This window comes from Amblyomma americanum, chromosome 7 (genome assembly GCF_052857255.1).
Source record: "Amblyomma americanum isolate KBUSLIRL-KWMA chromosome 7, ASM5285725v1, whole genome shotgun sequence".
NCBI lineage: Eukaryota > Metazoa > Arthropoda > Arachnida > Ixodida > Ixodidae > Amblyomma > Amblyomma americanum.
In genome coordinates this window covers 176,313,682-176,328,496 of record NC_135503.1, presented here as the reverse complement: position 1 = coordinate 176,328,496, position 14,815 = coordinate 176,313,682, and the positions used below count along the sequence as shown (strand labels likewise).

The following is a 14,815-nucleotide window of genomic DNA, read 5'->3' as shown; positions in this document are numbered from 1 at the left end:
TCTAACAGGCTTCAATGCCGCCTTTTAGGTGCGATTCATGAGAATTCCAGATGATAGATGTGTACTCAAGTTGAGACCTATCTAGTTTAGTCCAATTGAGACGTACAGATTTAGGGCATTGAGAAGGTACGTTTCGAGGAAGCGAGATGTTTTAGCAGCTTTTTCATAGTATAGCCAATAAGAGCATTCCAAGCGGAGTCGGAATCTAGGTTCACTCCTGGATATATCCCGCGTTTCACTTTTCTCCAGCAAGTTTTTAAAATAGGCTTTTTCAGTTATAAGAACACTTTTTGGGTATAGCGCTCTCGCTGGTTTAGCGCACGAGAGCACATCGAAGAAGCGCTAACGAGTATGCTGGTTAACAAGTTATGAGTAATTAAAATTTTACCCATTACTGTCAGCATCAGTACTGTTATGAATTGTATTGAATGGTTACCAAGCAACGTTCGGGACTCGATCTTGACGCAGAGAGGGTGGAAATGCTCTTTTTGCCCGCGACAATTTTGATATATCAATTGCTCATGCAGAATGCCTAGCTTTGTACCTTTGCTCCAAACTGACATCATTGTTTTGTCAGGTCTCCGAAAGGCGTGCGAGACACCTTCCTGAGCCGAAGCAAAAAGGGGTCGAGTTCGAGGTTAGCCGGTTTATTATCAGCGTTGCACATGAGGACAAAGCCACGATGTCAGTCAACAAAAACAACAAATATATTCTCAGGAATATACACAGACGAATCGAACTCAAGCCTTTACACGCATTTAAGGACAACAAGCTGGAAGGTTGCGACAAAGTACCTTCTACACGTAATTACACTTTTGGCGTACATTCATAGGTATAGCCTATATGCCACACTAGTGATTATAACTACTGTGTCATATTTTCAATCTATTGGCTCACATGCAGACTGCACACAGGCATTAGAATTACAGAAGACAAGTGCGGGAAAAGTCCAAATTGCAGTGTAGTTGGAAACAAGCATAAACTTGACCAGTGAGCGCGGCGCCAGCCCATTTACAAAGACGATGAGGGAAGAGCGGCTGCCGAAGGCGACTGTCCTTCCGGAGCACTCGGGCGGTCTCTGGGTGCTGTGCGGCGGTGGCGGCTCGGGATTCCGTGATTGCGCGGTGCTGAGGAGCGCACTTAAGTTGGGGGAATGAGTCGGCTTCTTTTAGAGCCATTGGTCGCCAGCGGCCATGATACTCATAGACACTGATCCACGCAGAGAGTTTGAGTCCAAAAAAGCAAATGCCAACAAGAGCATGAAGGGTCGATACACAGAGGATCACGTTGGCTGCGCACTTCCGACCATGTTGAAGTTAGAAAAAGTATGATACAACCAAACGGAGAGGCATGTACACCAACAACTTAGGCCTGCTAGGGGGCACCTTGTAGGCGAGAAAGTTCACCAATGTTCAAAAATAGCTCAAGGCTTCCGGCCTGTCATGGGTGATGTTGAAGTGGGAAAAATAAAACACAGACAAAACAAGCAACACGTACACCCTCGATCGCGAACAGCGAGTGGTTAGCCTAACTGAACCGAAACTAACTAGCGCACGTACTCGTGTTCTTGCATTGACCGACCCATGCAGCGGCATGCCGTCTACATGAACATACTATATCACACAAAACGAGAAACCTACAAATATTTCCTTACACAAGAAATTAAGCACATATAAATGCAGCCACTTTAGTGACACTTGCTGGAAAATCATCAGCCACCATCAGACAGATTCAGCCGTTTCCTAATTGAATTGTAAGTAATTTCGTGGGCCAATGGTACGATCGAACGATTATGCATAGCAGGTGAAGGACATCGATGCATTATGCCCCACAAAAATGGGCTGTGGCAAATTACCTTGCCGTTCTTTTAGCTGATGGCAGAGAAAATATTATCCACTCATTGTCTCCTGTGGAAGTGCTGGGCGGTAGATTACTAAAGTCTAATCTAGATCACATCTACACACGTGCTGCAAATTGCAGTCTTTCCTCAGCTGCCATTACGCAGCGTCTGGCCGATCATTACCGTTTGCAATTTTTTTACCACACTTCTATCAAGAATCAAGCGCTGTCAACTTCGAACGCTGTTCAAAATAACTGGCACGTCACTTTAGTGGAATACGCAAATTAGGTAACCTAATATGTTACTTTGACTAGCTGGCACTATAGTCGTCTAAATCTTCTGATTTAAATTATTCTTTGTTCTGCCAAAAAGTAAAGACGTTTGAACAAGATTCGAAGCTCGTCATCCATCAAGAGAACATGAACGCAATCATATCTCGTTTTAGGCAGCAATTTCGTATTTATTCATTTATTTCGTTATTTTATTTCGAATACTAACAGTCTCTTGTTGAGAGACTAGCCGGCGAGCATATCATAGTTATTATAGTTGGCATTTTTCTTAGCAAAGGAGAGCTTTTAAGAAAACAGCTGTGCAAAAGAGAATAAGAATCTAGACAATTTAAAGAACAGAAAAAGGGGAAAGAAGTTGACACATTTGTAAAAGTAACTTTAAAAAAACAAATGCCTGTTCATGTTAGAGTTTTGGAAGCATTGTAAACGCTCCCATAAAATCCTTGACCTGCGCATCGCAAAGCGAAATAAATAACAGGCCAAGATATCGTCCATCCAATTTGTTATAGGCAAGATAAGGTGAAGGGAAAGCCCCGCACCCTGTTTATAGCTAGTTCACGGGCAGAAAAACACCGTAAGGGCCGTCGTACGATCGTTTTTAAGCGGCTTCCGCCAGGTCCGCTTGGCGAGTGGGCGAACGGATCCACCTTGTCCGGTGAACGGATGGAAAGTTGGTCAGCTTCAACTTTCGCGCGGGCGAGCAGGTCCGGCCGGCGACCGGATTGCAGCTATTGGCTGCTTTTCCCGTGACGTCAGTGACGTCTCGGTTCTGCCAGGGCAAGATGGCCGTCCGTCGACTGAACTGGGGAGCAAGGCCTGGACAGTGGCAGTTTTGTCGCCAAGCATATTATATTAGCCACCTGTTGATGTTACGAGTGTTCAGAGCGACTGCGAACTTAGCCGCGTGCAGCAGGGGCGATCGACAGTTCCCCTAGTTGAATTATGTAATCATCTACGCTGATGGCGTTGACAGAGCGCTTCTTCAAACCGACGCAAGACCTACGGGTTGGCGGTGTCACGAAATGTTTATATGGAGCTGTTTGTGGTTATTGCAACAGTTCCTAACTCCTGCGAGGATCATCTCGGACAGTGGCGAGTAACAGCTGCTCACGGCGAATTTCTTGTGTGTGCATGAGCTGCATAGCACAGTGACAAGTGTTCGCGTAGTAAACGTGATTGCGATCGGAGCGAGTGCTTTTACGTCAAGGCAGCGAAATGTGCCGCTGCGAAAGCTCACGACGAACGCCGTGCTTTCCGAATGCAGAAATGATTGTTGCGTTGCGCAGCTAGTCGCATTCGTTGCGATGGTTGCAGTGATCGCGACCACACGACGTTATTTCTGCTAGGTATCTATTACCATTTTAATCGCGATTCGTGCGGGCACTATGCACGAGTACTGCCGTGTGTGCGACGTGACCCGATCTTGGCTGCATGGCTGTAGGACTGTTTTCTGCAGCGACAAAAGCAACGCCGCCATCCTTTTGCGTCTTGGTGCTCCATTCAATACATTTTGTGATTATGGGTGCTCGGGTTACGAGTGGCCGGCGGCACTGAGTGACTTTTGTGAAAACCTGGGTGTACACTGGAGATGTATCTTCGGGGGGTATAATTTCTTTTTATTTCCTGCCGGCTGTGCGGACATTTGTCTGCAATAAATATTTGCGCGATGAATGGGTGACTGAACACTTCCTCTAGCCATTTCGGTTTAGGTTGTGAAATCATGGTATTACGCAATTACGAACAAGAATCATTGCCGCATTTAAATCACTGCTAGTTCACAGTGTAGAATATCAAATATAGGTTAACTCATGAGTATACTTTTCAACGAGCATTGCACTCTGTTACGCAAAAAAAAACTGTGGCAGCAGCTAATGGGGTAAAAGCTGTCCGCAGGACAAGCTGCGCAAAACGAGTCTTGATGAATATATATATATATATATATATATATATATATATATATATATATATATATATAATATCTTTCCCATATTGCTTTTTTTCCCATTTTTCTGCGACAAATTCTTGGCAAATGTGAAGTTGAATAGGGATATCGGTTTCCATTGTAATCAGAAAAATTCGGTGATATTGAAGCGCCTCATGAACCGTGACACTCTTTGTTGTTGGTTTTGCTCATGGTCCCTTTCGATCAAGAGATCAGTGGTGCGAAAGTGGATGATGTGTGCACAACGCTATTGTTGCAGAGCAGCTCCTGAACTCTGCTTTACTGGTGTTAAGTGGTTATTCAGCAGCACTCCCTGGGACAGCCGCACCAGTTTGTTTATCAACGCATTTTCGAATCCTTGAGAAGGCGATGTCATGAATGCACATGCACCCTGCTACTTTCATTTTCCTGTGACTGCTTGCTTCGGACATGATTACTTGTCTGCCGAGTGACGGCAATGGTGAGCACAATCAGCTGTGTGTCGGCAGTCTAGAACGCTTCCCAGAGTTCCTTAATCCTCCTTGCATTTTAGACTAACAAAAATTTATTTGCTGACATATAGTGCATATTTGCACCTTCCGCAGTGATCGCCTATACTTCCTGGCCCACTCATCCATTCACATTTGCGTGGAACGACAGTACCATTTAAGCCGCCGTGGTGGCTGAGTAGTTATGGCGCTCGGCTGCTGGCCCGGAAGACGCGGGTTCGATCCCGGCCGCGGCGGTCGAATTTCGATGGAGGAGATATTCTAGAGGCCCGTGTACTGTGCGATGTCAGTGCACGTTAAAGAACCCCAGGTGGCCGAAATTTCCGGAGTCCTTCACTACGGCGTCTCTCATAGCCTGAGTCGCTTTGGGACGTTAAAACCCCCTTAAACCAAACCAAACAGTACCATTCCAGCACACATTCAAAGCTACAATAACAAGGTTTATTTCAGTTCTTTGAAATGTGCTAAGCATTGTTGCATGGTGGTTGGTTCTGCAATACCGACGTTGCCCTGTTTCTGAGAGTCCTGTAGTAACAATGGAACCGTTTACCTGTCAAGAAAAAGACCGCATTTAATTTGCACCCATTCCTTTACTCCTCGGATTGAATGAAATGGCTGTTGCTGCTTGCATTAGCACATTCCCCGCTTTGCAACTGCGCCTTGTTCTGTTCTTGCCCGCTGCGCATGCCTGAATCTGGAGTGTTCCATTTTTCTTTTCTTCTGCGGTGTACTTAGTACTAAAAGTGCTAACCTAGCATTGCGGGCGGCGGGTAGGTATATGTGAGGTTATAATATAAGCAAGCGGTTCTGTTGGTTTAATTATAAGCAGGTTATTTTTTTTCTGCAATGACCAATCCAAGCCAGGATGTGGGTCGCCGAGTCCCGACAGTGATTTTTACACTAGGAAGAGAAGTTCTTTCGCGACCACAAAGTGTGTGAGCTGGTTAGAAGTCAGCGTGGCTGACAATCCACAGGTTTGTGATGGCAATTGTGATGGCAAGCATTTTGATGGAAATTCCAGTGTGCAAGAAAGGTATATGATTCAGGAAGCCTTCGATTTATCTGCTCAAACCCAAAGTTATAGGTCTTTCCCCTCTGCACATTAATGGGAAAAGAACACATGCGACAATGGGCCGTACACATCTTCACTGTGTCCTTTTGGATCAGCAAGTTTCTATGTTAGCAAAGCGTAAGAGCATTGAAAAAAAGTTTTTCCCCAGAAACACTGTTAATAGTCTGAGTTCATATTAACGAGGATTGCACTAATGAGGAATGGCTGTATATGTGAAAGTCTGGTTAATATTTTAGTTCTGAATAGGACACAAGCAATTACGTTCTAGGAGGATTCTGGTGTGGGCTAGTTGGTACATGCATTCTACGAAACACAGCACAGCGCTCGACTTCTGTATCGTGTTTCTTCTCGTCCTTGTTCTGTTGCGCTCTGCCAATTTCTGTCGTACAAGCAATTAATCTGTGTTATTTTGAATACTGGACTAAAGAAGAACATTTATCTTGACAATTATGAAAATCATTAGAAGGATGTGTTGTATGGCACAGCAGTTTGTTGGTTGAAGTATAGCGATTGGCCTTACCTGAAAACACTAAAGAACAACAGACTTCAAAATGAGCCCTGGGGAGCTGATAAAGGTATATTAGGAACAAAGTCGGCAGAAAACAGCTCCACTGCACATAGTAGCAATTCTTTTTCTGTTGGCCTCGTCCCTTAGCGCAGTTTCAACATGCAAACTTACCGCCGGTTCACCCGACAGTACACTCGTACCAAGTTTTGTGAAATTCGCAGCAAACATCAACAGGACCGGAAGCACGGTGTACGCATGTCTAGTCCATACTGTGCAGATAGCTTCCTGCCTCATCATAGCTTGGCCACTCTATGTTTCTTACCCATCATTGCCCAGCACCTATGACCCTATTTATGCCTTTGCCATGTGCTGCAAATCATCAAACACATTTTGTACTCTTGTCCTGCTAGATTGTTCGGGCCCATTAAGTTGTTTCATGCAAATTAGCAAGCTTTTAGAAAACATTCCTGCAATAGCCAACTTGCTCTTGTTCTTCACGACATGCACCTTGACTGCAATATCCCCCTCGATGCTTTTTTTTCTTGGCATTCAAAAAGCATGGGATTCGCTTGTTTATATATGGCTTTTTTAGTCATGCTTTAACTTGAATCCAATAACTCTAAATAGACCCAAGCCAGCCGTCGGCAGATTTCTCCTTGCCAATTCTTCAGCATCCTGCCTTTTCCTGCAATCTTGGATGTCCCCCAAGGCATTGCCCTCGAGCCTGAGCTTTTTACTACCTTCATTAAAACTTTCTCTTCAGTGTTTTTTTACGTGCCTTCACTGATGGCTATATTAAGAGGTCTGTTATCTTGCAATAAATACCCATGTTTTAGTTCTCCAAAACATTTTGCATGCTCTCGAAGGGCCTGTTTGCTAATGTTACTAAGAATGCACTAATAATTTTTTTCTTGTCAGCAAAACTACATTTTGCTAACTTAAAAGGTCTTACCGAGAAAGGTATATTTACTGGATACTGGTTGGAACACTCAGGCATTCACATGGCTCGCAATGTAGCATGGTCTCAACTCACAATGCTTATACGCCTACCTACGTGCACCCACCGCGTACCGTGGAGAGTTGGAACGCTTTAAATGGAAATATACGTGCCTTTTCTGTGTCTGATTTTGCGTCCGAAATTGAGACGTAGCATTATATGATGTTGTATGCAGCGTTTGTTTCACATTTTGCCATGTACCCCTTTATGCGCGCAACTGTACCGCATGATATATGTAACCACTCCTGCTATAGCCCCTGGAATGGGGCTGCAGTATTTTCAAATAAAATAAATAAATAAATAACATGTACTTAGCATCGCCGTCTTCCAAGATACTTGCGTTCAGATCCCCTGTGTGTCATCACCTTGGGCGTTCTAATGTCACATGGCACAAACTGAACTTAACTAAATGCCTAGAATGAGTTCAGACCTGAGCCTTTGTTTTATTTTCTCAGACTATTGTTGAAGCTCCAGTTTCACAGCGCCAAAGGTGAATCTTCATATTTTTTCATGTCGTGCAGAAACTGCAGCTTTTTTTAACTCTTTACCGTCACATAACCAAGTAATCTGTCCTGACTCATTGTTCCTTCTGCACTAGCTGCACTAGGACAGTTGATCCTCAGTTATCTCATACCACTGCAGTTCAAGATTGATTTTTGTTTTTCCCACTAAAGGCTGGAATGGCCTTCCACCTCACAATGATTAGTAACCTCTTTTCCATTGAGCTAGTCACTGCAGAAATCCACACAGTAAATGATGATATTCATCCACTGATTAAAGTGATTCCCCCAAGGCAGACAATATTTGTAATAAGGGAGTAAACACTCATTAACGTGCACCCAAGTGCAGCCATAAGGCCGCAAAGAAGAGCTACAAAGCTTTCCTTTGTAGCCGTATGGCTGTGCTTGGATGCTAATGTTTGATTACTGCTTAATAATAAATTACAAACTCATGAAGTTCCTACCTGGCACATCATGTTAAAGCTGACGACTCAACTGTTGTCATTTAGTACTGTTTAGGAATAATAAATGTTAAAATAAATTGTTCTAATGAAGTGCTTAGTCGCTTGCTCAGCTCGGCAAACCAATACAATGCTCTCTTATGCGTAAGAACTTTCCTCAAAATCTATTTCAAGTAACTTTGGGGCAGATTTACACAATTGTTTTGTCGGACTGTATACAGTTGCATTTACGCTAACTTGTACACTGTGCACAAGCTAGGTCTAGCCAACTGAACCTGTACACTGAAAAGCTAAGCATGCATTATTGTGATTATATGTGTAAGATTTTTCTTGGTTTTTCTCTCTTATCATCTCTTCAGCTAAGCAACACACTGCCTTCATAACTTGGCTCAACATAACATGGCTCAGTGAGAATGCTACGAATGCATGTTTAGGCATGCGAGTTTTATATATTCAGGAGTGTTAAGAGGGCTGTTAGTTCATCTTGAACACAAAAGCCGTCAACTTCAATTTTCAACAGAGACAACAGTAAAAACAAAAGCCATCACTGTTTTTTTTTTTCGGCATTCATCGGCCTAACATCAAATTGGTCTTTTCCAAACTTCTGATGCCTATTCATGGCTCAATTTCTTTCTTTGAAAACCAGACTGGCAGTGAAATAGGTATATTTTGCTGAAAATGTTGATAGTCAGCAACTAATAGCACACTCTCAAATTCAACACATGTTGAGTGGAATAAACATCAGTTAAGAGTAAGCAATGCTCACTTTTGCAAGCTAGATTGGGAACTGGTGACCTTTACATTAAATCAGTCTACATTTTACTAATGAGTCAAAATAACTCTTAAACATTGCTTTAAAGTTGTATCAGAGAACATGCGCATATATGCCTGTCAGATACTTAAATGGCTCAATTTTTATTTCACTTTACTGTGCAACATCATCAACCTCATACCGGAAATCAAAGTATACAAATTCTGCTTGAGATGTTGGTGTTTGCTCGGGATAATCAGATTATAGGGTCATTGTATCCTGTTTCCCTGATTATACATAGAATTCTTTCCCAGCCTAAGCCAGGAGCCATTCCAATGTAAACCCTCCAAATTGTTCCTTGCATTTCCTCTACCTGTAATTCATTTTACTGGCTCCCACATCTCATTATGTTTGTAGTAATAGAAAGACATGTGTAGAATTTTATGCAATACAAAGGCACCCACTTTGTCTTCCATTCACAGCGACATTTGAGATTGTTTAGGAGTTGCACAGAGTATATGCCAGCTTATTTTGTACATGGCAACAATGACATGGCCTTCAGCAGAACTTCCCATACTTGTTTGCAATGTTGTAGTCTGACTTGTGCCACGGCAATATCAGCTCATGAAGGAATGCTAAAGGACTACCTGATGGCCCAGTGTCACTGTGGAGAACAAAGCCTTGCACTATAGCCAAGTGATGCATGTCTAAGCCCCTTGGAGCCACACAGTGCGATTTCTATTTTGGCTTTAATAATGGACTGGTAAACAACAAAAATAAGCCACTATTGTTGCATTGTCACTGGTCTGCAAAATGCAGCACTGCTTTAAATACAACTGATTTTACCTGTTCCAAACAGCTAGAAAAGTCATAATTTCTCATGTGCATTTGCATTTGTATTTGACAGCAGTGTGCTAAAATGTGAATTTTTAATGCATACACAATTCAGACGCACACCCACACACACAACTTATATATTGAATAGATAAGCATGTCTTTTTATTAACAGTCAGCTGACTCTAAATAGTTGGGGGGGAGGTTGTTTACATATCAAAGTGACAACAAATGTGCAGTTGCATAGGAAAGGCTGCAAGTGCAATTATTTTTTCTGTCAGCAGTGCAAAAACAATTCATTGTGCAATTTTCAATAACTGACTAAAAATTTTAAGTATGTAATCCTAACTATTTGAAAACTGTGATTATCCCGATTATAATTACGGTCGGTTAATAGCAGCCTGTACTGTGGGCTGACCCTATCGAGAATTCGCAGTAAGAATCGCGTCAGTGTTCTGAAATCCTGAGGGTAGCCTAAATTTCAGAAGGGGCAGCCTTCTGCTATTTTCCCAAGTCGTCGACCGTTGTGAAAACATCGCGATCGAACGAGGAGGAGCTCGCGATGCGACGCGTTTTTCGGCCTCTTGGATATAAATGGTCCACATGTCGTTTCCCACAGCATCGCTTCAGATGATCAGGCTCTCCTGCGATGTTACAAAATTTTGTCTAGAAATAGTTCGCGGCAGTTGGAGTCAGCCGCACCGAGATCCATGCCATATCACAGCCGACCACGATTGTACCTTCGACGAAAATTCCGGAGCAAAAAAAAAAAGTTGACGGAACGGATGACTCGAGTACGCCGCATTTAATACGGTCTGTTCCTACTGCAAGATATCTGCGTGTTTTGCTACAAGCATGCATGCGTGTACCGCAGCACGCACAACCGGACGTGCCATTCGGAATGCTGGGACCATCCGCCTCGCTCGCAAGCGATAAAGTGATCGTACAAAACATTTCCGCCTCACGTCTGCCTGGCGGTCGAAAACGGGCGGCCCGATCGCGAGGCGGGCCTGGCGGAAGCCGCCCCGAAACGATCGTACGACGGCCCTAACACCGACGAGTTCACTTTGAGGCGAAAGGCTCCGCTTCAGAGCACACCACCATGTTGGCTGTCCTTGAGCATCTGCTGCTAGAGCGTACGCTATGTGTCTGTCGTCACCGTCCGACTTCGACAATTTTCGCTGCATCCGAAACACCACATCTGCTTCCGGCGTTTCGACCAATCAAGCGTACCTGCTGCGGCAGATTGTGACGCTTTTTTTTTGTGACACAAACTCGGAATACGGACCCAGCTTCTTTAATGCCGTGAATCTGAGCTGTCGTAGAGGAAGTTTTCCGCGGTAGGACATGGCTTGTTGAGGGCACATAAAGGCCGCAGGAAGAGGTTTCTCTAGTATTTGAACCATCGGTGTACCTTGAGTGGTTGAACCGTAGGGATAATCCGCGCTAAAGTAGGCGAGCGTAGCTTGTAAAATCGCTGCCTGTGGCATGCGGCTCTTTGCATCCACACCAGGAATGAACTTCTTCAGCTTTAGAGGCTAGAGTGTCCAGGGGGAAAAGGTCAGAGACAGTAGTTTCTCTGGCTGATTAATAGTAGGGAAGGGCAAGAGCTACACAGCTAGGCCAAAGCAAAAGTTGCAGTGAGGAGAAAACGGTGTAGGAAGTGCTTCTTCTCTTGGAGGAGATAGATGGTATAGAAGGGTACGCATAGTTTCCTGGGAGGCAATCACATCTAGCGGCAGACAGCCTGCTTCCGCCACTGTTCGTGATGCAGAGGAACCCTTTGGCACGCCAAAGCATATCCGCAAGCAGTTGTTCCGCGCAGCAGAGAGGGTTTTCTCGCTTGTTGGAGATAATCTTTGATGTACCGGTAGAAAATATTGCAAGATTATTTCAACGTAGGGTTTTTCAAGCAGAACGACTGAACGGCAGTTGATGTCCCACCGTCTTCCCGCCATTAATATGAAAACTTGCGACGCTACAGTGATCCTCTTGCGTAGCTTTTTATCTGAGGTGACCACGAGAGATTCCTCTATGACAACAACTGGGGATGTCGGTGATCGCACATAAAGTAGTGATCGTCGACCTAGGAGGAGCGGTTATAAGGCATCTTTTTTCTTGTAAAAGACCTTTTCTGGCGAGAGACGTAGACCTGGGGGGCCAGGTATATCGAGATTTGCGGTAACGCTCTGTGAAGACGTTGCTGGATAATATAGCATGAACGTGACGAATTCGACATGCAGATGTCATCTGCATAAATCGTTACGTGGAATCCTCGCTTAAGGTTTCTTGTTTTATAACCTTGAGCAGGAGAGGGCATAGCACCGCTTTCTGAGATACGCCCCTCTCCACTACGTCAAAAGAGTGTAGGGCCATCTAGAGCGCTCATAAAATATTTGTCGTTCTTTTAAATAGTGTACAATCCATTTGTACAGCTCTCCTTTGAGGCCTAGACTGGCCAATGCAGTCAGAATTGCGCAGTGAAAAAGGGAGTCAAAGGCGGCCTTGATGTCAAGGAAAACGGCTATCGTGATGCACACAGCATGAAGGAACTCTTCAAGTAATGAGACAAGGGCGATGACATTATCACTCGCAAACCTATTCTGAAGGAACCCGTTCATTTCTCGGGGATGCTTATTTCGGCTTTAGAGGAAGCGAGTGATGCGTTTGCAGATCATTTGCTCCATAAGCTTACCTACAAAGGTCAGTAGGGCGATAGGCTGTAAGGATGCCTAGCTTGTTCGCTGCTTACAAGGTTTCAAAACAGGAACAATTTTCGCCAGCTTCCGTCTGTGGCGACCTCCACTGTCATCGAGGATGAACTGTAATATCCTGGTAGTCAAAGACGGGACTTTGTGGTAGCTTTGCAGTTTCGTCATAGGTCACCTCTTCGTGTCCAGGAGACATGTTCAGGATACCGCGATAGCTGCGGATAGCTCTTCGGTTGTGAAAGGCAGGTACAACGCTGGGACTGCAGCCTGGGGATGCCTGATTGACCATCTGCGGAGAGTGTCGAAGACCCCGACCCAGCTGACATTAGTCTGCAGTATTGTTCTGAGACTTCTTTTAGGGATTTATGGTCATGCAGAGAGAGGGAGCGAAGGGGTGAAGCTGTTGGAGTGGATTGCGCATATTGGTAGGGGTTGATGGGGGTCACATCGGGAGATATGCGAGGACTATCACATTAGCAGCGAAGGCGATAACTGCGTAAGCATGCCTTCTCTTGCCTTATCACAAAAAGAAAGAATATACATTAGAAACGGTTTGCAACTTGTAAAATTCCAATTTCTTGCTTTGTTTTAAATCTGTGCGCCCATATTCCGCGGAACAGTTTTATGTGCCTGCTGTCAAAATAAATTTGCAATTTATGTTTAGCGCCCGTCCTGTCCGTTTCTACCGCTTTGTTCCCAGTCAATTACAGGTGTTTTTTATCATTCTTGTTTAAAAGTACCGCTTATGAGCAATCCCTTCGGCTTCGAGTAAACTAGTTTAATTTTGTTGCTCTTCCGTCCTTTGAAAGTTTATATATACTAACAGTTGTTCTCCGACATTTTATGAATCCTGCCTTCAAGACTAAATTAGTTGCTGCCAGAACCCCAAGCAAGAGTCAACGCTACATGGTTCTTGATACTCAATCAGATATGTTCTCACCTTCGCGCGATTGTCGTTTTTCTTTATTTTTTATTCACGCAATACCCTGCTTAGCTAGAGGGCGCTACAGCAGGTTATACAGAATTGAAAAAAAACACATCTTCATTTGCACAGCACACTTAATAAAGTGAAAGCCGATTCCATTTGTTGATGGGACGAACAAGAAAGGAACTTACATAAATATTAGTTCTGGAATGGTATTCAAAAATCCTAAAACAATGATCAGTGCGAGCAGAGAGTCAAATGTGGCCTCGGTAAGCATATTTGCTATTGAATGCCGGCTTTCTCGTGATATATATTTGAAACAACAGCTTGAGCCGTAATTTCCTTGCCCGAGAGGAAAGAGTTTCCCATATAAATTCATTTTTCATGTCGGTGCAGCTGTCAGCTCTCGAGAACCGACAAAGGACGAACGTTGCTGCTCTGTGTTGAATTTTTAAAATTTTATTGCTCAGTGTTGTTTTTGATGATGATAATGACGAAGGTAGCTTTCTCTTTTTTTCATTTTGCAGACTACGAGGGCCGAAGAATAATGAGAATATACACACAAGTTTCCAAGAAATCCAGCAAGACCCCACAATGAGGAGACAACTAGTCATCATTTTTGATATTTCTCATTCTGAGAAGGTTAGTCGATCTGCTTGCCATCAGAGTTATGTCTCCTTGCTGACTCTTACATCAAGAGGTGGCTGCGTTATGTTACGACTGATTGTACCTCAGCTTTGTTCGATGGCACTCGCAATACTTCCTTTGGCATCGTATCATCGGCATGCAACAGCTAAGCTGAGAGGCACATGGTGCTTCTCACCGTTAAGGTTGCTGAGTATTTGCTTGAACCTACAACGGCTTTAAGGCCGGCGTGCGAAGACATGCCGAACGCGGGCAAAAAATGCTGCCTTCTGTGAGCTCGGTGCAGCATAGGTCACGATTTGCAGACTGTGTGCGTTCTGCCCTATATCAAATCCCTTTTGCATGCCAGTGGGACAAGCCGGTAGGCATTTGAATTTTCGCCTGCAAAAGCACGAATAAACCTCAACAAGTATGACTGAGCATTTCTCCTTGTCTCATAAAAACGTTTCTAAGCGGAGATCTGAAGAAGCCGTAGTAATATACCGGCTCAGTGGAGTAAATTGCTGGGCTAGTTGGTTCATAATCTGCAAAGGTGCAACCAGCGAAACAGATTCGGGACATGAACAAAGAGGCACACACACAACACCGCTGGACTTAAAACTGATTCATTGCGAGGAATTCAGCCACATTTATACACACTTCCTGCGCAAGCGCACACTTTGGACAAGGTGAGGGAAACTTTAGTATGATAAGAATTGAAACTCCTTTTCAGTGATTGACTGCTGGGTCACTTACGCATATCTGCTTATTTTATCTTATTAAAAACGCTTCCGGCCGCTCGCCCTCAGGTCTTGATTTCCCCCGAAAGATAATGCTGACCAGGTGAAATCGAGAGGAATAGTGGCAGTCCT

The 14,815-nt window shown here is 44.0% G+C and overlaps 1 protein-coding gene across 1 annotated transcript in view; it reads left to right on the top strand.

Moving 5' to 3' along the window:
- LOC144098221 (calcium-activated chloride channel regulator 3A-1-like) overlaps positions 1–14,815 on the top strand; it is a 1,385,444-nt gene that overhangs the window by 184,484 nt on the left and 1,186,145 nt on the right. The window contains exon 5 of the mRNA XM_077630719.1: positions 13,847–13,961. Within this exon, the coding sequence (XP_077486845.1) occupies positions 13,847–13,961 (115 nt within the window). The remainder of the gene's footprint in view (positions 1–13,846; positions 13,962–14,815) is intronic.